The sequence below is a fragment of the Podarcis filfolensis genome (assembly GCF_964270895.1).
Source record: "Podarcis filfolensis genome assembly, chromosome: 15".
Lineage (NCBI taxonomy): Eukaryota > Metazoa > Chordata > Lepidosauria > Squamata > Lacertidae > Podarcis > Podarcis filfolensis.
This window is the reverse complement of record NC_139618.1, coordinates 29,279,577-29,305,270: the sequence shown is the minus strand read 5'-3', so window position 1 is coordinate 29,305,270 and position 25,694 is coordinate 29,279,577. Positions and strand designations below refer to the sequence as shown.

At 48.3% G+C, this 25,694-nt stretch overlaps 2 protein-coding genes across 5 annotated transcripts in view; one reads left to right on the top strand and one right to left on the bottom strand.

Moving 5' to 3' along the window:
* Positions 1-7,086: 7,086 nt before the first annotated feature.
* Positions 7,087-14,530, top strand: IL10RA (interleukin 10 receptor subunit alpha). The gene is made up of 7 exons (XM_083588716.1): positions 7,087-7,190; positions 7,445-7,568; positions 7,734-7,912; positions 9,003-9,163; positions 9,628-9,778; positions 10,523-10,644; positions 12,537-14,530. Exons 1-7 carry the CDS (start codon positions 7,139-7,141, stop codon positions 13,431-13,433), a joined length of 1,686 nt encoding a protein of 561 aa, XP_083444842.1. The 5' UTR covers positions 7,087-7,138; the 3' UTR covers positions 13,434-14,530.
* A 1,456-nt stretch (positions 14,531-15,986) lies between these two features.
* The window catches only part of SMIM35 (small integral membrane protein 35), a 21,248-nt gene continuing 11,540 nt past the window's right edge, over positions 15,987-25,694 (bottom strand). For 2 of the 4 annotated variants that reach the window (XR_014542156.1, XM_083589218.1), the window contains exons 2-4: positions 20,765-20,881; positions 17,990-18,023; positions 15,987-17,383 (exon numbers count right to left, since the gene is read on the bottom strand). Coding sequence is in view for 3 of the 4 variants with exons in the window: in XM_083589218.1 (XP_083445344.1) it covers positions 17,278-17,383; positions 17,990-18,023; positions 20,765-20,881 (257 nt within the window). In the remaining variant the exon portion in view is untranslated. Of the gene's footprint in view, positions 17,384-17,989; positions 18,024-20,764; positions 21,084-22,869; positions 22,906-25,694 lie in introns of those variants that run through there. The other 2 variants (XM_083589217.1, XM_083589216.1) reach the window with 2 other exon arrangements.

The following is a 25,694-nucleotide window of genomic DNA, read 5'->3' as shown; positions in this document are numbered from 1 at the left end:
GAAGGATCTCTGGTGATGAGCTTGCTGCATGGACAATAGAAGTCACCCATCCCTCCAGCCAGGTACCATGACTAAACGCTCAGAGATGTGTTTTTGACCAAAAGGTCCTGAGTAAATGTAGCAGAGTCACGGAATAAAATGAAGTGTCCTTGCATGAGTCAGTAGCAGATGAAAGGCCTCTTCTGTACTAAGTCCAAATGTGGGCTATATCCAGCGGAGGACGTCTGAACCCTAAGCACTGTCCTTGCCTGCCGCCAGGCTCAGCTGGTCATCTTGAGCACTGTTCGATGTTTTGCTGAGGTGCCTTTCCCAAGCACCAGCCTTACACAACCGGTTGATCGTCTTGTCTGGCAGAGCAGAGGGAGGCCGGAAGCACCTGAGGACGAGGAAGCCAATTACTGCTCTTACGTGGCAAAAGCATTACGAAAGCTGCTTCCCAGTTCACTCATCATACTGATGGGCTGGTGTCACAAGCTCCCACAGAAGATACATTGGCAAAGACGGTTTCGGCCAGCCTACTCTGCGAGATGCAACGGCAACGTCAGGCGGAGGTAGGAAGCTGTTCCTGCCTCTTCAAGCCTCCAGCCCATCTCTGTCTCTCACTAGGAGCTGAGTTGCAACAAAGAACAGGAGCAGGGCTCAGATTTGGGAAGGCTCCTCGTTGCCATGGGAGCATATTTACATATTTACATATAAGCTAAACAAGCTATAGCTTAGGTTCCTACTCTCTTGTGGGCCCCCAAAAAATTTAAAGGGGGGAAAACTGGGTGCACATTTCCAAAATATAAGCTAGAAAACAAATAAAATAAAACCTACATACAGCAACAGTGTTTTGTGTTGTGTAGGCTCCTATGATGTAAGTAATGGGCCCCACCTGCTAGCCTGCTCCCTAAAATATCACTGGTTTGCTCATTTCTATATACAGGGTACCTACATTCTGCATGGACTGTTATGGGCAAATGGCTTTAGATACCTATTAGGTCCATAAAGCATATATTCAACACAGCGGCAATTTGTTGTTGACAAAGGACAGCTGGACATATAAAGGGCCCCATTACCTTCAGTAGCTTAGGACCTCATCAAACCTAAATCCAGCCCTGCATGGGAGTCCTTGCTCTCACAGAGCCAAAGTTGTGAGGGCTGACCACAGTTATGCAATGGCATTCTACACATGCTCAGAGACACCCTACTTATTGTGACTCCACATATGTGCATAGCCTTTGCCAAGTTTATATTGAGCATTCGTTCCAGTTTGTTTACAGGGCAGTTATAAAAGAATAAGCACTTGCCCTGATTTCCTTGTGGGGTGCTGACACATCTTCCAAGTAATCACTCACTCACCCTATATTTCTCTGTGCATTCCCCCAACACTTTCCTGACTTAAAATGTACCCCGCAGAAGGGATTAAAGCACATACAACTGAAGAGGACTAAAGAGATCTATTGCCCAAGCACAATAAATCCACACACACACAAAAACTGGACTTTTTGCAGTTTAGAAAGTGATGGGAGTCTGCATTTTGAAGTGTGGGGTAATGAATTACCAATGGGAAGATATATGAACACTCTGCAAGGACATCAGGATGAATGCTCAGTGAAGACCAGATATATTCTAACCTCCATGTAAGCTTTGTGCTAGCAACTCAAAATAAATCCTCAATAGGTCATCTGAAGGAATTTCAAATATCACTTTGGGTTGGGTTTTCTTTTCCAGTGGACATTATTATTATTATTATTATTATTATTATTATTATTATTATATGTATTTATATTCCGTCTCCCCACCCCCCAGACAGGGACTTCTTGTGCTAGGGCAACATAGCACTTTAATCCATGTTAATTGCACAAAACCTAAAGTTTCAGTATGCACCCCAACCCCTCCCACACAGTATTTACAGTTTGGACACAACTATAATTATTTTCCGTGTTTGTACAGTGGTACCTCAGGTTACATACGCTTCAGGTTACAGACTCCGCTAACCCAGAAATAGTGCTTCAGGTTAAGAACTTTGCTTCAGGATGAGAACAGAAATTGTGCTCTGGTGGCGCAACGGCAGCAGGAGGCTTCAGGTGGTGCTTCAGGTTAAGAACAGTTTCAGGTTAAGTATGGACCTCTGGAACAAATTAAGTACTTAACCCGAGGTACCACTGTATTAGTGCTTTTGAGTGTTTGAAGTGCTATGCCCAGTGGTGTACGCTTCAGCTGCTCACAACAGTCCTGTAAGGCGGGATGCTGATACTTTATTGTCCCATATTGCAGATACGGGGGCAGAGGCAGAGAGTGCTTTTGCTTACAGCTACCATTTCACCAACAGAAAGAGCTGGTTCCAGAGCCACTGAATCCAACAGGAGGAGGCTAGGGTCCCAGTTACAGAAGGTAGAAGCGTTCACCAAAGTATGCATCAAGGAGGGCAGGAGGGCAGCACAGTCCAAACAAGCCAAGGTCAAGTGCACTGAGTCAGACTAAGTCCAAACATGACCCAGAGACAAAGTCAGGCAGCAACTCCAGGGTCAATATCACAGGGAGCTGAAAGCAGGAGGCCAAGACTCAGGAGCAAGGACCCAGAGACTTGTGCTGCTGTTAGCAAGAGGGGAACCTCATCTGCTCCAACCTTCCCCTTAAGCACAGTTGCAACAGGGATCACTTACTCACAAGAAGACCAACAACTAGGGCTGTGTGGACATATACTGTGTGGTTTGCTTTTTGGCCTGGAACCAAAGCTGTTGTTGCTGGCGCTCTCAAAGACAAGGTAAGTCTGCTCCTTCCTCTGACTGTTCCATCTTCCAGTATAAACTGGGAGCTGAGGGAGTTCAAAGGGTTCCTCAGCGCTGGATGCAGGGAGCCCTGCCTGCTCCTTAAGATCCTCAACCTGTGGAGTGTCTGATTCGTCCTCAGGTCAGGGCTAAAGCACTAGGCAGGATATTGGTAATTGTGCTTGTCACAGAACTTATGGGATAGGATGGCAAAGGTTTACGTATGGGGTTGCCAGCTGGTTGCTCCAGCAGGGCTTCTGTACTTTTGGCAGCTGCATAACAGAGAGAAGAGCAGCATGTGAGGTGTTCCTTAGGGCTGCAGTTCCACATTGGGAACACCTTCATCTGTTGCTGTCCATCCTGGAGGTCACTTGGGGCAAGCAGGTTGGTGTCTGGAGCGTTAAGGTAATGTCCCTGTTGGGCTTTAAGTGTTATTGATGCACTGTACTCAAATCCCCGTGTGCGTGTGGTGAGGTCAGGCAGTTTTGCAGGAGCTTTCTCCTAAGTTTCCCATCTCCAGAGCTCCCCCTGGTGATCTCTAAGGGTGTATGGCAGGAGGACTGAGAAATGGAGCTCCGTGCGCAGCCTCTATGGCAGTGGTTTTCAGCCAGTGGACCATGGCACCCTGGGGCGCCTTTTTCTAATTGCAAAGTCCATGGTAAATGCAGCAATTGAATATTTCTGCGGTGCCCGCCTTCCCTTGATGTCTGAGCAAGTGCTTATTTTGCTTAATGGTTAATCCAGCCATGGGTGTAGTAGCCAGGATTTGAGGGGGGCAGGCTTTTGCTAGGGTATTGATTTGTATTGATTGGCGGGCAGCTGCCCCCGTGCCCCTGCCCAGCCCTGCCAACCCCTCCGTACCCCTCTGCGCTGCTGCCTCTTTCGTTTCTCGAAGCGCTGCTTCTTTCTTCTAAGCCTCTCTCTTTTCCCCCTTCCCCATTTCGGTTGTTGTTTTCGCTCCGGGGTTTCCTGTGAAACTGTGGCGGGTGGAGAGGAAGAAGAAGCCGGCCGAGACTGCAGTTTGGGTTTCTCCCAGCTGCCCCAAAGCAGAGGGGAAGTTGAGCCCTTTGTCCTTCCCCGACCCCACGGCAATCGCTGCCTGAGGATAGACGTGCCGCTTCTGACCGGTTGGGGGTGGGGTGGAGCCTTTTCATCAAGACCCATGATGTGACCAGTGGTCCGGTGACGTCATCCTGAAAACTCGAGACAGGGACTCTTAGGATCCCCTCCGGCCAAAGGTCAGAAAGACGGTGGTGGCAGACACAGGGCACGCGAGAGGTGGCATTTCGCTTCCAGATAGAGGGCCTTCTCAGTAGTGGCACCCACCCTGTGGAACGCCATCCTTTTAGATGTGAAGGAAATAAGGAACTATCTTATCTTTAAAAGACATCTGAAGGCAGCCCTGTTTAGGGAAGTTTTTAATGTTGAATGCTGTATTGTTTTTAACACTTGATTGGAAACCGCCCAGAGTGGCTGGGGAAACTCAGCCAGATGGGCGGGGTATTATTATTATTATTATTATTAATAATAATAATAATAATAATATATATTATTATTATTATTATTATTATTATTATTATTATTATTATTATTCCCACCCGCCCCTACGCCCCTGTGTGTTGTCACCTTATCCTCGCCAGCCCCTGAAACTGAAGCTGAAGCTGGGAGGTGGACTTTAGCTGTGACAACCCCCCACACACTCACACTTGGCTTTCCCCAACAATATACAAGGCAAACACAGGCGCACACACTAAATCTGAGTCACGGGTCAGTATTAGAACGAGCGGAAAATCATCAAGGGGCGCGCGTGGACTTACTTCCCTTGGGCGCTTGGACGCGCTTCCGTGAGGAGGGGCAGCGGCAGAGACCCTGATGACTGGCGAAAGAAGAGCCCTGCTGGGGGAGAGGAAGGAAAGACCCCCCGACAGCCCCCAGAGGGACACCGTCTCCCTTCCTCTGGCAGAATCCCCTGGTAATCCCTTTCGTTGGATGACAACACCCACTCCGGGCCTAGCATAGTGAGCAGGGGGGAGGAAGTCCCCCCCCACTCCACAGCATACTAAACCTCAATTGTCTCTCCCCAACTCCCATGGGCATAGCCAGGGGGGGCGCTGCCCCCCTAAATCAGGTAAAAAAAGGAAAAGCTAAATTGAAAGTAGAAGTAATCAGGATATTTGAAACTGAAATGCTCGCTGAGGTCAAAAGAATTAAGTAATTTAAGTGAAAGTAATTTAAATCATTTCATTCTGAATCTGCTAGACAGAGACGGACAAAAGGATGGTGACAGGTGGGTGTCCTGATGTCCCCCAGCATAAATACTGGCTACGCTCATGCTGCCTCCATCAATAATACACCCCTAAACGCTTCCACGTGCGCACCAACTAGTGAACTTTACTCTTTGGCAGGGCTTGGCAAGGGGCGTAGGTAGGACATTGCACACACACACACACACACCCCCCCCATTGGAAACTGACATGTGGACTCCACTCTGCCCAGGGCTGGATTTAGGCTTAATGAGGCCCTAAGCTACTGAAGGTAATGGGGGCCCTTTATATGTCCAGCTGTCCTTAGTCAACAACAAATTTCCGCTGTTTTTTGTGTTGAATATATGCTATACAGTATGGTAATTTATGGACCTAACAGGTATCTAAAGCCATTTGCACATAACAAAATGTGTATTTTATCAAGGTAATTGTTGAACTGAAATACAATTAGGAAGAAGTATATTAATAGTGAAATACAATTAAGAAGTACATTATATTGATAGTGATAGTGATATTTTAGGGAGCAGGCTAGCAGGCAGGGCCCATTACTTACACCATAGGAGTCTACACAACACAAAACACTTGCTGTATGTACGTTTTATTTTATCTTATTTTTTATCTTATATTTTGGAATTGTACATCCAGGTTTTTTTTTTTCATTTAATTTTTTGGGGGGCCCCAAGAGAGTAGGGCCCTAAGCTATAGCTTGTTTAGCTTATATGTAAATCTGGCACTGATCCTGCCCCACAGATATGCCGCCGCAGCACCCAAGAAAGGGCTGAGCAGCTGTCCGTCAGGAGCCTCAACAGACACCTGCAAACAGCAGTAGTAGGGATGGAAGCAGAGAACCATAGAATTGTAGATTGGGAAGGGGCGCTGAGGATAATCTAGTGATTTTCTAGAATTTCTAGTCCAACCCGCTGAGATAGCTCAGTCAGTAGGCTCTTAATCTCAGGGCCCTGGGTTCATATCCCACGTTGGGCAAGAAGAGTCCTCCATTGCAGGGGGTTGGGCTAGATGACCATCGGGGTCCCTTCCAACCTCATGATTTTATTCTAACCCCCTGCAATGCAGGAGCAACTGCCCCAGGGATCAAACCTGCAGCCTTTGCATCATTAGCACCACACTCTAACCAACTGAGCCATGCAGGCCAGCATTCATTGTGGTTGAATGCTGGAAATTAGGCGAGGGTCATGCTTGTTGGGTTAGCAGAAAAACTGGCATGTCACCTGCATGTTGCCTGATCTATGAAGACCACTACCATCATAATCATAATCATCATAATCATAATTTATATCCTGCACATCTGGTTGCATTTCCCCAGCCACTCTGAACTGCTCGCAACAGAATATTAAAAACACAAGAAAACATTAAAAACTTCCCTAGGCAGTGCTGCCTTCATATGTCTTCTAAAAGTCAGATAGTTGTTTATTTCCTTGAGATCTGATGGGAGGGTGTTCTACAGGAGTTCCCTGTAACTTCACTTCTCGCAGTGAGGGAACCGCCAGAAAGCCCTCGGCGCTGGACCTCAGTGTCCAAGCTGAACGATGGGGGTGGAGACGCTCCTTCAGGTATACTGGGCCGAGGCCGTTTAGGGCTTTAAAGGTCAGCACCAACCCTTTGAATTGTGCTCGGAAAGGTACTGGCATAAACTCACAATCGCACGGAAATCTTTGGAAAGGCCTACTGGCGTGAAATAGTAAAGTTATGCTATATGAGTTAAGGCTCCTTTGGAACTCACCGGGACTGCTTTCAATGGAACAACCGTTAATTTGTATTTTGCTATGATTTGTTAATTGATTTCTCAAACGTTTAATTAAAAAAAAAAAAAAAAAAAAACCTGCAGATAGGGAAGAGACCAGGAGGACGGATCCGCCTGCAGTGTTGGGCCGCTGGTTCTCGCGCGGCTCAGTCCCCAATCCAGAAGTGCTCTCTCGCCTCCTCGGGGGGACGCGCCGCCGGGCTGCCCAGAGAAGCAGCGGGACATTCCCCGAGAAAGGTGGCGTAGGCGGGGATTGCCCCGAGGGAAGCGAAAAACGTTGCCCGCGCTTCCCTCCCCGCCCACCTCGCAGCCTCGCTCACTCGCTGGCCAGCAGCCGCCTGGACTGGAGGGACGGGGCAATGCTCTTGGCGGCGCTTCTGCTTCTCCTCCTGCGCTGCTTTCGGGGACACGGTGAGGATCCCGGGCAGGAGAGGGTCGCGGGACCTGACGGGGCGTGGGGCTTGTCTTTCTGATCCAGCCGCGGGGCTGTCCTTGCCTTCTGAGGGTGCCAAGTCTGGGTCTCTCCGTGGCCGCGCCCTCCTCCTCTGGAGTAGAGCGGGCGGAAGATGCCCTGGCCCGCCTGGAGCCCGGGCTTGGTCTCTCTTGGGCTCACCGCGGTGCCTAGCTAACCGAGGACAATCCGTCGGTAACCGCTGCTTTTGCAGGAGGGAAGATCCCAGCCCCGCCCGAGCGCGTGAGATTCGTGGCCGAGACCTTTCAGCACGAGCTGCGCTGGGAGCCACCGAGCACCGAACACGGGCTCCTCCTGTACGACGTCCAGTACATGCGGTAAGAAGGGAAAGGGCCGTCGCGGGAGGCACTGGGGGTCTTGGTGGGGCATCTGTCTTAAGTGTGGAAGGGTCTCTGTCCACATCCAAGGCAAACCCCCCCGCCCCGTCGCCACTCCGGCCTCCTCCTCTCCGCTCACCCGCTTCGCCCGGTCCTCTCCTGCAGATACGGCAAGATCGGCGGCTGGAACCCAGCGCTGAACTGCACGCGCGTCCGGAGCCACTCCTGCGACCTCTCCTACGAGACGGCGGAGCCCTCCAAGTCCTACTGGGCCAGAGTCCGGACGGTGACCGGGACGCGCGTTTCCAACTGGACCCAGACGAATCGCTTCGATCCCAAGACAGGTAGCCGCCCCACCCCACCCCCAGGAAACCGGCAGTTGTGGGTGAACCGCGCCAGAGAATCCGGATTAGGTGCTGGTGCGCTTGACCAGCCCCGCCGTCGGGCAAGGAGATGCGCGCTCCTTGCGCGACAGCAGCGAGGAAAGGGCTTTGGACTGATGGTAGAGAGGCTGCTGTGCGTGAGGAGGTCCCAATCCCCACTGGCATCTCCTGCCTAGAGAGCAGCTGCCAGTCAGTGTAGGCAAGGCTGAATTAGATGGACCCATAAAGGCAGCTTTCTAACGTTGCAATCCTGGGTGGCTGGCCGCCTCTCAGAGCCCTCCGCCCCTCAGCTCCCTGGTCTGTGTCCCATTGTGTTTATGTTTAGAATTGCTACTTAGCCTATTTCTCCAAAGTGGCTAACAGATTGTGACAAGAAACGGAATAAAACATAATCCCTAAAAAAACCTTCAATGCACATTCAAATCACGAAATTAGTAAGACTTGAAGATGCTATCACTGCAATCATGCATAGTTAATACAATTTGTGACCTTACAGTCTGTTCTTGGTTTGTTATTTTGTGTTGTTTGTTTTCCTAGCTGCAAAGAAATATCTATTTTTAATGACTAAATTAATAAATATCCAAATCTATTTAACAAGTCCCAGCAGCACAATAATAATGCAGAGCCGAGCCAGCAGAACTGCAACATTATAAGTCAGGCCTGTTTAAAAAATTGCAAGCATCCTCTTGGCTACTGGTACGCTGTGTGCTCGGTGTCTGCGCACCCCAGGAAACATGAAAGGCCATTGGAGTTTGGGATGGGAACAACTCTTCACCAGCATGGCTGAAGGGTTTTTCCAGCTTCTCTGTTTTACAGGATCTGGGTCCAGGCTATGTCAAGGGGTGACTGTCACTCACACCTCCCAGTCACAGGGACTGGGCGGGGCTTGCTCAATAGATGGGGGCAAATAGTCGTGAGAAGGGTAAAGGGCAAATTCCCCAATTTAGGACAACAGTATTTTCCTAACTTTGGAACTTCACTCTCAGGCAGTTTTTAGAACTCCCCCAGCAGAAATTCCCATTAATTCTTTGTGGTTGTTTCATTTTCCCAGCAACTCCTCGACTGGCAGGAGTGAGCCTCTCACTTTCCCACAACGTGATCCAAGTCAAGCTGCAACCTCCGACCAGCAGGTGGCACAATATAACCTATGAGGACCTCTACCAGTGGGAGGAATACCATGTCCATATCCGGAAGGTGTCTGACAATACCCAGGTAAGGCTGTGGTGGATGGCAGGGCACCCTGGCTGGAAGAGTTCAGGGGGAAGGTCTGCCTGTGGTAGGGGTGGGAGAGCACCCAGCTACAGCACCCACTTTGCCATCCCTCCTTCTGCTCTGCTGGCCACTGGGGGCGCTCTCTCTGGATGGGCACTGCACGCTCTGGCAGGGAACCTGTCCTAGGCGGTCCCTTCTGTTCCCAGAGGAAGCCCTCTTGGTGGCATACTAGGGAGGGAGGCAGTTGCTGAAGGTTCCAGGTGCTTCCCACGAAGAAGAGAAGGGCCAGGGCCAGTCCCTTTGGCATAGGGAGGGCTAGTCTCTTTGAGGATGCCAGGGGGCAGAGGAGACACTCTTGGCACTGACTGGGACTTGGCTAGAGCTGGATATCATTGGCCAGCCTGGTGAACTCTGGCTGAAGTTGGACTGAGCTGGACTGACAACTCTCACATTATTTTCTGCAGTTTGAGTATGTTAAGACCAACCTGGAGTTTAACCTCTCATCGCTGTCATGGGGAGAGTGCTATTGCATCAGTGTGGAGCCACGCGTGGTCACCCAGCCAAGTCCTGGCAAGAGGACAGAGGAGCAGTGTATCTCAATACCCACTAAGGAAGGTGAGGTTCCAGTCCCCTTCCTCCTCAGCCCCCCACTCCTTACTGTTCTTCTGTGTGGCAGAGAGAGAGAGAGAGGATGGAGATCAACAGGTACCAAAAAGAGAATGGGGGGCGGGGAAGGAAGAGAGATCCACTGGAGGGGATTGCAAAGGCAGGAGGGGCCCAAATAAAGCAGCCCAGTTAAATGCTTGGCGAAGAGTCAACAGCAGAAGACATTGGAAGCATCTCCCAGGTAGCTAATGACCCCGCCCTCTGCATCTGCCACAAAGTGTCCACGGGGTTGCTGTTCATAGGATCATAAAATTGTAGAGTTGGAAGGGACCACAAGGGCCATCTAGTCCAACCCCCTGCAATGCGTGGGGCTCAAACCCATGATCCTGAGATTAAGAGTCTCATGCTCTACCAACTGAGCTCTTAAGCTACAACCCCTTTTCTCTCTACATAGCATGTGTCTCTGACACATTTGCATCTGCACACATTCTCATGTAAGGAACCTAGCTGCGCCAGTCCCTTCCTTCACCTCCTCAAGGAGGCTTGGTTCACTGCGGAGGGCAGGGGGAGGGAGGCAAGCTAGCCAGTGCACACAGAGAGGAATGGAGGGGACACAGACCCAGGTCCCACAGTTGATTCTCCAGGTACTACTGTCTCTACAGTGCACTTAGCAATCTCCCGCAGATGCCTGTAGAACTCCCCCATCAGGACATCCAGTTGAATAATCAGGGGTCGCTGCTCTCTTCTTTGCAGACCATGTAAGATCCATCCTCATCTCCAGCTTGGCCCTCCTGACGGTGATCGTCCTCTGCGGCCTGGGACTGGGAGCAGCCTGTGCCTATGTGAGGAAACCCAAAGAGGCACCTCTCTTACTGGTAAGTGCTTCCAGGGAGGTTCAGAGCCCTCTCTCCCTATGGGTAGTCCAACTGTACAGGTAAAATAGGAAACTGAATCCTAGGGGTGCTTCTGCGGCCATGGAAAAGTCTTGAAGAGAGAGTCGCTGCCTGCACTTCTGTAGAAGGCAGCCCAGAGGGGGATGAGCAGCTTATCAACTGTGTAGGACCGACTCCGCACATTCAGGGTCCCTTCTGCACCTCCCCACCTATTTATTCAGAGCACCTGGCGGTCTTTCAGGGAGTGCTTATAAAAGAAAACCAGGTTTATGTAGGGCAAAGCCATAGAAATTAAGTTGCTAATGTTCCTATTTTGCAGATAGGGATTGAGGCTGAGAGATACTGACCTATCCACGCTGAGTTCATGACTGGGGGTGGGACTCAAACCCACATCTTCCAGCCCCACAACAGCTGCCTCTCTACCACCAAATTCTTTACTTCCCCTGGGTGGATTCAGTTCCTTATCGAGCAAGAAGCTGGTTCTATCATTAGGCAAAGGGTGGCAGGGGGTGGAGTGGGCATCAGCTGTGAGGTCTTAGAGGACACTGTGGTGTGCTCCCCAAGCCAGGCCTGTCTGCTGCCCCTCCCCCAAGCTACCTTCCTGTCTTCAGCTGCAACTGGGGTTGGGGGCGGGCATCTTCTCGTTTTTTTTACTTGGATTAAACTGACAACCCTGTCAGCTTAGATAACTGGAAGGGGGGAGGCTCCCTGTCCTTTGCCTCAGGCAATTAATTGTCATGCTCCAGGGGTGCCCTCAGGGGTGAGAGTCTCAGTCCAAGGAAGGGAAAGACTTTTCTCAACACACTGACCCAAGGGTGCAAGGTAGCCTCAACAAGACCAGGTCAAGCACAGAGAATCAGTCTAGGTCCAACATGTGCTCCAGAAGCAAGGACAGGAAACAGTCCAAGGTCAATATCGCAGGAGGTGCAGCAAGGCAGAGCAATGAAATAGCAGAGACCTGCCTTGTTTCCCCGCAACTGGAAGGGTCCAGAGCGACGCCTTACATACTCCAGCCTCCTAAACATCTCCCTAACCACAGGTGTTGCCAGTGAAGGATTCTCAGGAATTGCTTACCAACAACTGGGTCTGTAGATGGTGCTAGCAATCTTTGACCTGGACCCAAAGTTCTTGGCATCCCTACTGGTCGATGGGGTAATAATAATAATAATAATAATAATAATAATAATTTATTTATATCCCGCCCATCTGGCTGAGTTTCCCCAGCCACTCTGGGCGGCTTCCAACAAAGTATTAAAATACAGTAGTCTGTTAAACATTAAAAGCTTCCCTAAAGAGGGCTGCCTTCAGATGTCTTCTAAAAGTCTGGTAGTTGTTCTTCTCTTTGACACCTGGTGGGAGGGTGTTCCACAGGGTGGGTGCCACTACCGAGAAGGCCCTCTGCCTGGTTCCCTGTAGGTTGGCTTCTCGCAGTGAGGGAACTGCCAGAAGGCCCTCGGAGCTGGACCTCAATGTCTGGGCAGAACGATGGGGGTGGAGACGCTCCTTCAGATATACTGGACCGAGGCAGTTTAATTCCAGCTCCTCTTCTGACAATCCCAGGGGTCCTTCATCAGGTATCGACGTGCGGCTGGGGGAAGGGGCTCAACAGGATCCTTAGCATTGGATTCAGGGGGCGCTGCCTGCTCCCTACTTGGTGCCCGGCACCAGGTCTGGGTTGCTCAAGACTGGCAGGTGAGTGAGTAGGAATGACTCCCCGCCCCTCCAACCTGGCAAAGAGGAAGGAATTTTGAGCGGAGTCTCAGAGACAGGCTTTGGTTTCTGAAAGGCCCTTCCAGCTGTGACCAGCACCTGGTTGGCAGAAGTGTACAGAAGCCAGAAAGCTGCAACTGAAATCTTTTCTTTCTGCCTCCCAGAAATCTCCCATAAAGCACAGTCTGCACTGGGTGCCAAAGGAGAAGCCTCCACTCAGGATGCAAGACTTGGTATTGTGCTTAGAGGTGGATGCCATCCAGCCGCTCTCCTCCGTGGGGCCGAAGGACCCTGTCCACCCTGACAGCACAAAGTGTGGAATGGGAGCAGCACCAGCACCACCGGAAGGTTGCTTCTGGCTGCCCACGCTCCTAACGCAGGGTGCAGTGCTCAGGAACCTGATGGACAGCAGTGGCTGCAGCACAGACAGTGGCATCTGCCTGCAGGATCCTTCTGGCAGCCTGGGGAGGCTGTCTCTGGGAAGCAGTGAAGAGGGAGGCACCCAAGAGGACGAGATGGGTGGCCTCAGCAAGGAGGAGCAGCTCTTGCTGGAGGCTCCCTCTTCTTCCAGTGGGACAGAGCAGGTGGCTCCAGAAGCTGAGGACCCACCCAAGGCACAGATATTTTCTGGGTACCAGAAGCAGTCAGGGACACCTTCAGAGATATTGGGCTGCTCCCAGCCTCCCCTCAGCACAGAGGAGATGACCCCTTTGGAGCCCGTCTTGGCTACTGGGTACTTGAAACAGGCCTCCGTCTGTGCTCCCTCTGGCCTTGCAAGGGACAGGACTCTTACCAATGACTTTCTTGGCGGAACAGAGCAACAGAAAGAGCCCTTCCCTCCCAGCATCCCCCTGGAGCAGCTGGTATTGCCCCTTGAATTCCCCAAGACCCTCTTGGCGTTGGGCTTCTTTGAGCAAGAGCTGGCGAGCCCCTCTTCACACATCTCCCCACAAGCGAACTCTGTTCCGCAGCTGAGCCTCGGTGTCCCAACACTCCCACAATACTGGGTGCAAGGACTGCCCCCCAATAAGCTGAGTCAATGGGAGATAGCACAGCTCTAATGGAGCCACACAGAGAGGTGGGGTCTGCAGGGTGGAAGGGACAGGATCGGGGACCCTCCTGACCGTCCCTTTCTGTTGGGCAGATAGAGCTCTAGTTCTGACATCCCTTCCCCGTGATACACTTTTCCTCTGTCCCCAAAACCCGTACGTGTAAACCAGCATGTTTTATTCTAGTCACAGACATAAAACATGCAGCAGGAAGGAGGCTGATGATGCCAGATGTTTCTGAGAAGCTCTGGGACCCGAATGCAAGAAGGGAGGTCAAGGCAGTGGTGCATGTCTGCCTGAAAAGGTCTGCAGCAACTAGAGGAAGGTAGCTGTGGGCGGTGGAAGGAGAGGACACTTCACACATCATTGGGGTTGTCTCTGCAACACTGAGCACTGGTAGCTTGTTGCTGGCAACAGCTGCAGTGTCTTCAGGATGAATGTGTGTGTGTGTCCTTTCCTACAAAGCGCGCAGAGATTCCTCAGCTGCCTACCATTCATTTTGGGGCAGACATCATTACCCTTGCATTTAGCTTTGGAGATAGAAAGGATGGTGACCCCATCGTAAGCAATAGACACAGACTCAGCAGGACTGGCCTGTGCCTTTCTGAAGTGGAGGTCCCTTTGCTGGCCCTGAGCCAACCTGCCACCCCCTCCTCCTCCCTGTACAGCAGTGAGAAGCTTTGAGCCCAGAAAGCCCAGTTTCAGCCTCTGATGTCAGCCAGAGGTGCTCAGAGACGAAGGAAGCCGTTGGATCTGCCCTTGGCAGCAGCAAAGGGCCCTTTCAGATGACTCAGAAGATGGACTTGCCTCCTTCTTAGTGGAGGAACTTGCACTAGCCCAGATTCAGCCCCCTTTGCAATGCCAGGGCCAGCCAAGGATGCCCTGCCTTGGCCACTGATGTGAGGGATGCTAAGAAATGTATTTGTTCAGCTGGGCACTGGCTTCAGTACCCAAGCTCACCTTGCCAGCCCTTAGGAAGAGGATTCTGTGAGCTTCTTTCAGGATTATTATGATTATAGGGAGGTCGCTAAATGTTCAAAATATTTTGTACAAACTGACTTTATTTATTTTATTTATTTTGTAAATCTATTTGAAGCATACAAGTTGTTGTTTTATAAATCAATGCATTTCAGTGTGTTTATTTATTTAAAATGCCATGCCACTTTGAAGCATTGTCTTGGGATGAAAACCCTCCGCGAAGCACCCAAGGACCGAGTGTGCGGTGCTTGCATTTGTGCAGAGCTGCTCACCTGGCAGGTGCTGGTCAGATGCAGAGGCTCCTGGTCTGGCGAATGCTCTTGCTCTGTGCACTTCACAGCCCCCAGAGCTGGTGGCAGTTCCTTTTCCTACTGATGTCAAGTGGATTGCAAGCACACTGATGTCCTGAGTAGCTAAATGTACCCTCCCTTTAGGTACATTTGCAAATGCAAGCTTTTGCCCCCTGAGTGGAAAGATCAGGTGACCGCTCTGCACATACATCAGCAAGACTGCACCAGACCACTTCAGACTGCAGCAGGCATGAGCAGCACATCTGGGAAAAAAGGTCTGTCCTTTAGTGGTGGCACCTTCTTTTCTATTGCCAGGAGCTTTTAAACTTAGGGGGACATTTCAAACTGTTGAGCACCCCTCTGCCATCTGAAGTGGCACAGTCCAGCCCACGGCCACCTGCAGCTGTACCTGCTAACCATCCTATGAGCCGAATCCACAAGGGCAGCCTTGGGTTTGTTTTGATGCAACAAGGAAGTGAAACTCCTCCCCTAGCATGGACAGAGAGCCACAGGGGAGTTGTGCTTTGCAGCTGGCTCTAAACATAACCCACCCCTAAAGAATAAGACACAGCTGTATTTGGCAAGCAATAGCAGCAATAGCAGGCAATCGTTTTCAAAGCCTAGCTACGTTCTCATACTCCGTTTTGCACCACTACGAATAATTTGTGCATTTGATTTTTTTAGTTTGACAAAATTTGTACGCCGCTTAACTGTAAGTGAAGCCTCTAAGCTGTTCATAAAAAATGTAAAAGATGCAGTAAATTGTCAGTAAAAGTTCAAGTTCTTTTAAAAAGTCCAAAATAAAATTAAAAGCAGCCGTTAAGCTAAAATTACAGATTAAAAGACACATGAACTTTTAGATGTCTGAGGAGACTTCCTTAAACAGAAAAGTTTTAGGGGGCACAAGGAAGTCAAAGGAATTGCAGCAGCTTCACCTCCTCATGGGTTTGTGGTTTCTTAGCTCCCCAGAGGAGCAGACTGGAGCTGAGCTGTGCAAGACAGATAGTTTCTCTGGAAAGCCTGGAAAACCTTCAGATACAATTTCTTGGAAAATTCCCCACACACAACATTGCAGCTCTCCTTCAGAGGTTCTGGACTTCCTCTAAACAGGGAGCTGCTTCACAAATGACCAAGAAGAAATTCCACAGCCTTATGCATTCCCCAAATTATCTCACAGTGTGACGGTTGGAGGAAGTCCGTTTGCATGTTATGCAAAGGAGGTTTCAGGAAGTGGTCACCAGGCAGCTGCAGAGCAAGATGCAAGTCTTTGGGCCTCAGGAGTTGTGCTTTTTTGATGGAGCTGTTGAATTTTTCCTAGGGTGGCTCTTTGAGTAAAACAATGAAGGTACAAGCTGGCATTTTCTTGTACCCAGCACTAGTGGCCAGCACTATTGTTTCTTCCCAGGAGAAGCTCCCCAAGCTTCTATGGGTGGAGGGTCTTTCTCAGCTCTTCAATCCAAGGCACAGATTAATGGGAGATGCCAGGAGCTAAACCGAGGCCTTGAAAAAGCAAAGCCACCAAACCACAACCTGCCATCGCCCCAAGGACACTTCATAGAGTTTTCTCTAGTCTGCCCTGGTGACCGGCCAAACCATGAATCCTGGGGCCTCAGTGCAATGTGACACGGAGCTACTACCTGTTCAATGGGGCAATGCCAAGCATGGGTGCATAGGGACTTCTTGGTGGGTTCCACCATCTAGAAAGGAGTCAGATCCCTGCAAGTAGCTACTCCAATTCATGCCATTCATACACTTCACAGAAGGGGACAGTGTCCTGTTTTCGAGCATTGAATGGGGTAAGATGAAGGCTGACCAAAGCAGCAAAGAACTTTTCCCCAAAGAAGGAAAATTTTAGCACTGAGAGGCAACCAACTTGGCGCCTTCCAAGTCAGGGGCCCATTTTCCCTGAGGGCAGGGGCTGGGAGCCAAGAGTTGGTCCAGCAAGCTGGCGATGAACAGCAACCAGGAACCAGAACCAAGGAGCCAGCAAGTGGAAATCCTGGGATGGAGTCAGAACTAGAGAATACCTAGGAAGGCAAAACGGCGACCCTCTCCTTGTCCAGGGAGGTTCAATGGGCAGCCTGGGTAGGCAGAGCTAGGGCAGTACATTTACCACTAAACACATGGCAACCTGCACTTCTGTGCCTCTCCACATGGGGCAGCTGCACAGAACCCAGAGGCCCCCTGGCAGCTTCTGACAGAGCGGAGGGATATTCTGCAAACTTCTGGTTTCATCTGGATGCTTACACAATCTCCTGAGACCTACCCAGAGATTCCAACATCCTCCAGCCCTGCTCCCTATAAGTGGTTGTTTAAGGACTGTGTCAAAAGTCCTGCAACCTCTCTCACAGAAAGCCAGAATAGCTGAAAAGACTCTCTCCCATTTTACGCACACACATTGTCCAGACCCTTGAGCTGTGCAGGGTGTGAAAAGATGGCACCAAGCAGCCATATGCCCAATGGTTACTGCTGTCCAGCTGGTCCAAGACTCCTGGGAGACTTATTGGAGAAGCAGTTGCCTGAGCTCCAAGATCTTGCTGGGAAAGAGAGTCACTGAGACCAGATTCAGAGTTGGCAGCTCCTCAGACTTACGTGCCTCTGTCATGGAACCGCACGTAGCCACTTCCTGTTTCACGCATGGAGCCACTGATGGTGAAGGGAGGGGCCAGTTCCACCTCCACCGATTTCAGGTTGCTAAAGGGGACAAAGACAGACAGACAGTTGCCCACTCCCTCATTTTCTCCTAGAGCAGGCTTCCTCAACCTCAGTCCTCCAGATGTTTTGGGCCTACAACTCCCATGATCCCTAGCTAGCAGGACCAGTTGTCAGGGATGATGGGAATTGTAGTCTCAAAACATCTGGAGGGCCGAGGCTGAGGAAGCCTGTTCTAGAGTACCATTAGACAGGCACACAGAGACACATAAGAGAACAGGAGACGAGCGTTTTAACATGTTGGTTCCAGTTGGCAAAGATGGAAACAAAGCCAAAATGGAAGTAATTCATCAAACCAGTAGAAATCGGTGTAGGAGTATGCAATACGTTAAGTTCCACAGAGGACTTCGTCTGGCCCTCTGCTGGCCCTTCTCCTGGTTTTTTCTTGTGAGCAGTCGCTGCAATGGTCTGGCATGTGCAGTCAGCTGACTGTGCTTGAGGGGCCCCCTCTGTCCCTCCTCCCTCCCTCTGTTAATAGTGACCATCACCCTGCAGAAAATCCAAGGTGAGCTAAAAGCTTGGGGTCTTGCAGAGTTTCATGGCCAGATGGGCCTGTGGTATGGCATGCAGGTGTGTGTCTTTACCTACCGGATATGGTAAAGGTTGAAGACAAAATTAGGCCCTGGAAGAAAAAGAAGAAGAGGGAGTCAAGGAACTGTTAGGAGCCACAAGATGGACAACATACCCTCCAACATTCCTCCCATGAAAATAGGAGTGTCCTAAGGGAAAGCGAGACATTCTGGGATCAACTCAGAAACTGAGATGGCTTCTGTTAATCCAGGACTCTCTCGGTAAAATAGGGACACTTTGAGGGTCTGTGACAGCAGCTCTTGGAAACACAAGCATGGAGCCCACAAGTTATAGAGTGGGTCTGAGGGTCCCAGAAGAGGTGACGGTGGCAGAGATCCCTGAGCAGAGCTCCTAAACTTTCCTAAAAGAGCACATGTAGTTGTGTGAGGCCATAATTCAAAGCTGGGCTGTCCCAGTTGAGGAGGATATGTATGTTAACAGGGGCAGGCAACCTAAGCCCTGGGGCTGGATGCGGCCCAATCGCCTTCTCAATTCAGCCCGTGGACGGTCTGGGAATCAGCATGTTTTTACATTTGTAGAATGTGTCCTTTTATTTAAAACGCATCTCTGGGTTATTTATGGGGCCTGCCTGGTGTTTTTACATGAATAGAATGTGTGCTTTTATTTAAAATGCATCTCTGGGTTATTTGTGGCGCATAGGAATTCATTCATTCCCCCCCCCAAAAAAAACATAGTCTGGCCCACCACATGGTCTGAAGGACAGTGGACCGGCCCACAGCTGGAAAAGGTTGCTGACCCCTGATTAACTATCCTCTCTCTACTGCATTGTTTTCCTAGTCCAAATCACACACATCCTGAGCTGCTACTTGCCACATACAGGGACTGTGTGGGAAATAATAATAATAATAATAATAATAAATTTTATTTATACCCCGCCTTCCCCAGCCAAGACTGGGCTCAGGGCGGCTAACAACCAATAATAAAAACATGTTGATTAAAATACAATTTAAAAAACAAGATGAAAATACAACATTGAAATATTAGGATGCAGCCTCTTCATGGCAATTCATGTGAAACCGAGAGTCTCACCTCGCTTTCCCACCCCACCCCAGTGTGGCCTTATAGTTTTTAAAAAGTGTTGATTTTAACACTTGGACTGTCCAGAGTAAAACCCACAGGGATAACTGGAAACTCTTCGCAGTTCTGGGGATCTTGTTGAAATCTCCCTTCCTCTGCTCACCTCAGCTGCTTCTGCTCTGCCCTCCGCTTGTCAGGCTTTCAAAAATACCCTGTCATGCTGGCAAAAGCTCTCAGGGTGAGTCAGCACCAATAAGACCCGTTTTGTGAAGTTTCACTCCTGACGAGCTGGAACTTCAACAGCTCAGGCACCTCTGTGCTCTGTTGATGCAAGTTCCACATCTGTGGCATTGAACATCTGGAGTTTGTTGTCCGTGAGACCTTCCTCACCAGTTGAGGGGTAGCTCAACAATGACAAGGCATGACATTTTGGCAGACTGATTGCTCTGAAGGTCTTCCAGTCTTACTTTGTAGACACTTTACATGGTATCTTGGGGTTTAAATAGAAGCAATGTGCTTTGAAATGTAACCCGGCTAATGCTAGTCATTTTCTTGTTTTAGAATGTAATATGGATAGCTGAGTTGGTGAAAGCGTGGTACAGATAACGCCGAGGTTGCTGGTTTGATCCCCGTGAGGGACACCTGCATATTCCTGCATTGCAGGGGGTTGGACTAGATGATCCTCAGGGTCCCTTCTATGATTCTATGAACCTATCATTCTATGAATTATTTCTAAATGTTCATCTAGACATATAAATTAGCATATGAAAAGTGTATGCAAATTGGTAAACCCCTCTATGTGGACATATTAACCTGTGTCATTAGAAGCTAGCCCCAGCAGGAAATGCTTCTGGAAAGTCTTCATGTTGTTGCTTTTTAATGGGATAATTTTTATTTGAATTTTACAGTGTAACTGCAGACAACAAATTATTTATGTAGCTCACAAAGGTTATGTGTGTTTATGTAACTAATACATTTCAGTTTACGTCACAACTGAGCAATAAAGTAACATACAGTAGTAACTGTTAGAAAAGATAACAGTAGACCCGCCCGTAAACTCACAGAACATTAGCTGGCTCATAAAAATAAATCATACCTGTACCAGTAAATAATAATAATAATAATAATAATAATAATAATAATAATAATAATAGGCATCATGAATAAGCATCCCTTGTTACATCAAGAAGAACCATACAATATTATTACACAATACCTATTGTATTAGTCAGATGCATTTATATGCAAGAGGCAATTTTTGACCATGTTCCTCTTTGCTAACATACATAATAAAATCAAACCATGCTGATGTGAACCTGTATTTCTTGCTCTGATCTCTGGAACCCCTTAGTTTATACATTAACTTTTCTAAAAGGGCTGTTTCCTGTACTTTGTTGTACTGATATGTGACTCAAGCACCTGCCAAGTCTCTCCAAAACTGGGCAATTGTAGCTCTAGCAGCCATCAATAAATGAACCATTTGCTCTGTATTGGAAGGTCCTCATGCCTTTTTGGGGAAAAGAGGGTCCATGGGTCATGTGTGGGGAGCAAATATAGCCAGGGCAATGGGCAAGTGTCATGCCTACTGCAGTTGTGTGGAAGCCCCCAGCCTCTGCTACAGATCCAGCCCTGGGCTCTCACTACACTACACTACACTACACTACACTGCAACTGCAACTGCAACTGCAACTGCAACTGCAACTGCAACTGCAACTGCAACTGCAACTGCAACTGCAAACCACACCCCATACTTACTGTTCCAGCAGTGTCCTTCCTGGTACCACTTTGCAATGGTATAGCTAAGGACACCAAGGATCAAGAGGGAGAGACTGACGCCAAGGATGAGGCCAAGAATGCTGACGGGCTCCCCTTCTGAAAAGACAAAGAGCCCCACAGATGGAATCCAGTCAAAGGAAGACATGGAGGAGCCTTCTTATCCCCCAAGGCTGATAATGGGTGATTGTAGGTGTTTGCTCTTAGGGCTGTATTCAATTCAGAATTGACCCACTGAAATCAATAAACCTAAGTTAATTATGTCAATTAACTTCCATAGGTCTATTGTCAGTAGGACCAGTGTTGAATGCCACCCTTAGTGCCTGGCTTCCCCCCCCCCCAAAAAAAAAGAACGTGATTTGTTTATTTATTCTGAGCATTTTATACTACCCTTTAATCATATTACCAGTTCAGTCTGCAAAAACAACAAACAATTGAAATGTACTTTAAAATAAATAAATTAAAGCTAAAAACACAAAGTTATATTTCAGCATTGTTTTATTGTGTTTTAATGTTTTTTGTGTTGAAGTTGTTGAAAATTGTTTTGGATTATTCATAAAAGACAAGTGGCACTGAAAAAGAGATTGATTTAGAAATGAATGCACATACAGAACAACCCCTCCCCCCCAAGACCCACCCCTTATAGCAGGAGAAAACAAAGGATACCAGAACAAAGTTTTCTGGAAAAACAAACTTTTTGTCAGCACTGGCTGAGGCACTTTGAGCAGAGAAATGCCACTATCCAGGGTGCTTGCTCATAGTGGGAGCTTCTCACTGTGTTTTCAAGGAGCACCCTGCTGGCTATGCCAGGAGTAGCAGGATGGCCTTGAATTTTATTTAATAACTTAAAAGAGTTCTTACCTGCCCTCTCTGCAAGGTCCCCAGCAGCATGCCAAGATAGGTTGCCTCTGTGCATGTGTGTTGGGTGAATGCTTTGGGTCCAGATCATCCAGCTCTGACTATCCAATCTCCTGAGAATTAGGGTTTGTGATATTAGGGAAAGCCTCCCCCCTTTTCCCCGGATAAAGAGAAATCTGCAAAGTCAAAATCTGCCTTTGCTCCCTCTCAATCTATTAAGTGAAAGGAGGGGGACCTTCATATGAGCACAGTGTCAGATAACCTGCCTCATATAACCAACATGCTTACGTCTAATTAATGTATGAAAGGGTTAAGTACATAAAGTAAACTGTCCTGCCAGGCTCAGCTCACCTTGGGAGGGATTAGGTCAAGTCTTTGTTCCCCCAGTCTACCACATGAACTCAGCTCCAATTTAGCTGCATGGCTCTAACAAGCCCCTCTTGTGCTCCTATACTTTAATTTAGGAACTTTCCCCACTAAGCTAAGTTTTACTGCCCGTGGCACCTTTTTCTGAATGCTGTATGGAAGAGCACAGGAATCTGACTTTGGAGAGTTTGTAAGTAAACATTTTTAAATTACCCAACGTGTGGTCTTTTTCTATGTTAGGAGAAGAGCAAAGTTTTGGAACGCACAAGGGCATATTTTAAAGGTCTAGCAGCCTGTATTTCCACACTTTGCTAAATATTTTGTGATTTTAAATCTCTCACCAAAGACTACATGCCCCAAACTTGAACCTTATCAGAAATTAGCCTTTCATACTTATATTTTTCCCTTGCAACCAACACACAGCTACCTCTGTCTAGGGAGGTTATATGGGATTGTGGGTCTGCTGCTGCCTGGCAGAACTATATGCTGTTTGCCTCCACCTATGGTCTCCTTGTACACTTCTAAATAAAGCAAATATTACAAAACTACAAAAACACCACGCATCTCCCGTGCTGTTCCTTATCCATAACACAGCTGGTTGCTCTGCCCTAAAACTTCTGGCCACTCAGAGAAGTGTCACAACAGTGGGAAACACACAGTGAAGGTGCCACCTCCCTGGTCCTTTAGGGTCAGACACCTGTGAAGGTAGCTTGGTTCCATGAGCTGTGCTGTGCTCCATGCAGTGTGAAACTCATGCAGCACCCATGTTCATTGGAAGTGCTCAGAGGAGCACCCAGAATACCCTCCCCTTTTAAGAAAAAGCCCTGAAGCCTGGAGGGGAGATAGGTGTCCCCTGAATTTACCTGTGTTGGGGTCCATCCTTTTCCTCTGCAGTCCAGCTCTTCAAACAGGAGCTCTCCCTCCAGTCATCCAAGCCAACAACCTGCCTGCCTGCCCCTGCTTTGCATGCCTCTCACCTCTTGGCTGTGGCCACTCCCTAGATGTTGACACAGAATGTTCCAAGTTGCAGGCAAAGCGACTTCAAACATCCCACTTTGTGGGTGACAGAATCACAGCTGGCTCCAGCTCCAACAGAGGAGGCGGCTGGACCTCAAGTCAGGCCCAAGAGTGGCCAGGGGTGGCAACTCCCAGCCCTGCAGTCCTCCGCAGAACCTCTAGGATGCCCCTCTGCTACGAGAAAATCATGGGGATTAGTTTGGTTCAGTTACCTACTGAAACCCTTTGGCATGTAGGGCAAGCAGAGTTTGGCATGTAATCTTGGTTAAAGAGTAGACACTATTGGTTGCAATCACACACAGAAAGATGCTTGTAGAGTGTGAAAAACAGGCATAGGCCAACTTGGCCCTCCAGATGTTTTGGGACTACAACTCCCATCATCCCTAGCTAACAGGACCAGTGGTCAGGGATGGTGGGAGTTGTAGTCCCAAAACATCTGGAGGGCTGAGTTTGCCTATGCCTGGTGAAAAATAACAAAGTAGTTTATTGTAGGAAATACTTTTATAACTTGGATATAAAAGTTTCTAGCTAGCTAATCTGGAGAAGAACAAGGCACCCATGCCTGAGGATAGCTCAGTTGGTAGAGCATGAGACTCTTGATCTCAGGGTTGTGGGTTTGAGGCCCACATTGGGCAAATGATTCCTGCATTGCAGGGGGTTGGACTAGATGACCCTCATGGTCCCTTCCAACTTGCTCCTTTGTTCATCCAGAGGACGATTCAGGATTGACCTCTCATCTTGAGGTCCAAGAGAGGTGCAGGGAGGAGGAAGCTATAAATAGGATGCCACTTAAGACATAGCAGTCTAACATCCAAGAGATAGAGAGGTCAGCTCAAGAGGTTAAAGGTACAGGGAGGGTCTGGGAATCTGGAGGTCCCTAGCCATAATCCATGCAAACCTCATGTCTGCAAACATCCATCAAAAATAATCACCTGGCCATTGTTGCATTGTCTTCTGGCACCTAAGAATAATAATCACACAAAGCAACCAAGAGTCATCAAACAATATTATTAAAATACAATGAGGTGGGGGAGAGACTCTGGAAAAAAAGATATCATACCCAAAGAACAGCATAGTCCAGCTGAAAGCTCCTCAGCACCAATAAAACCCTAGAGGGAGCTCAGAACCACTTATCTGATATGGAGAGGAGCAAAGAAGAGCATCTGCCTGCTTATCTCCTGCTCAGCCCCAGTCCAATGCAGCCACCTTTAGGAAGGCAGTGTGAGGACAGGGTAGGGGCAAATTTTGGCCTCCCACCTCTATTATTTATTTAATTTCCTTAAGGCATCTGTACCCTGCTTTTTGCTACTTGTCTCCAAGTGACTTACAGGAAGGAGTAAAACATACAGCATATAAAATTTGAAATATAAGTGAACGCATGTGAAAATCGGGGGGCAAAACCCAACAACCATTGGGACAACTTTCATAGAGCAAAGGCCTCCTGAAATAAGATCCTTTTCACCTGGCACCTATCACTTAACAAGGATATGTGGAGGTAGGGTTAAAGTGTGTCTATTTGGCACAAGATGGAAATACACTGTGTTCATGCATGGGGGTCACTCTTATCTATATACCTCCATGATTTCACATGCTCCAGTGCTACGGCCTGTCTAGTCTTATGTGATGCTTCTTAGGACACCCAGCTTGCTACTTGCAGCTCTGTTCTTGTTTTTAAATGCTTTTTATTGATTTTCCAAAACAAAAATAAATAAAACATATACTCTTGCATTCAACATTTTTGTGTCTTCTTATTTATCATGCGCGTTATCGCGCCCGAACTTCCCTCCTTCCCTACACCGGCTTTCACAATTAACATCTCCTCTTACAGATTCTTATTTACACTCTGTTCACAACACAAGATTTATATTAACCCTGCTACAGTCTTTAAGCTTCTACAGTTAATCCGGATATACTCAACAAATTTACTCCATTCTTCTTTGAACTTTGTTACTTATTGGTTATGAATCTTATTGGTCATTTTCACCAATTCTACGTATTCAAACATTTTCGTCTGCCACTCCATTACAGTTGGGATTTCCTGGGTTTTCCATTTTTGAGCCACTAGAATTCTAGCGGTGGTCATGGCGTACATAAATAATTTGTGGTCCTCTTTTCTTAATTCATCCCCTATTATCCCTAGCAAAAAAGCCTCTGGTGTATTTAAAAAGTTTTTTCATTTCATTATAAATCATATCCCAGAATTTTTTCATTTTTTCACATCTCCACCACATGTGAAAAAATTCACCATCTTTTAATTTACACTTCCAACATACTTTGTTACTCACTCTGTACATTTTTGCTAGTTTAACCGGAGTGATATACCAACGGTACATCATTTCCATTAGATTTTCTTTTAAAGTGGAACACGCCGTAAACCTCACACCCTCATTCCATAATTCGGTTTTGATACTTGCAGCTCTGAGTGGCAGCAACCCCCCTCCACTCCTGGGTCCCAGGCAAATATCTTTTCCAGCCTGACTACTCACAGGAATAGAACACTGAGCCTGGCCTCTCAGCTTGTGGTTGGATTAAACAGGCAGTCCCTCCAGTTCCTCCTTATCCCAGTCTCTTTGGATCTTGCCACTTCTCCCTTGTCAACTCCAGCCTGGGGGAGGGAACCAAAGCACAACCCCCTCCACAATCATGTGCTCTGGCTGCCCAGTGGCCAGAA

Excerpts from the sequence above, each read along its gene's own strand:
- IL10RA (XM_083588716.1), top strand. The coding sequence starts at position 7,139 with ATGCTCTTGGCGGCGCTTCTGCTTCTCCTCCTGCGCTGCTTTCGGGGA. Across the intron at positions 7,191-7,444 it reads GCGCTGCTTTCGGGGACACG|GAGGGAAGATCCCAGCCCCG; the intron begins GTGAGGATCCCG and ends CTGCTTTTGCAG. Across the intron at positions 7,569-7,733 it reads TACGACGTCCAGTACATGCG|ATACGGCAAGATCGGCGGCT; the intron begins GTAAGAAGGGAA and ends CCTCTCCTGCAG.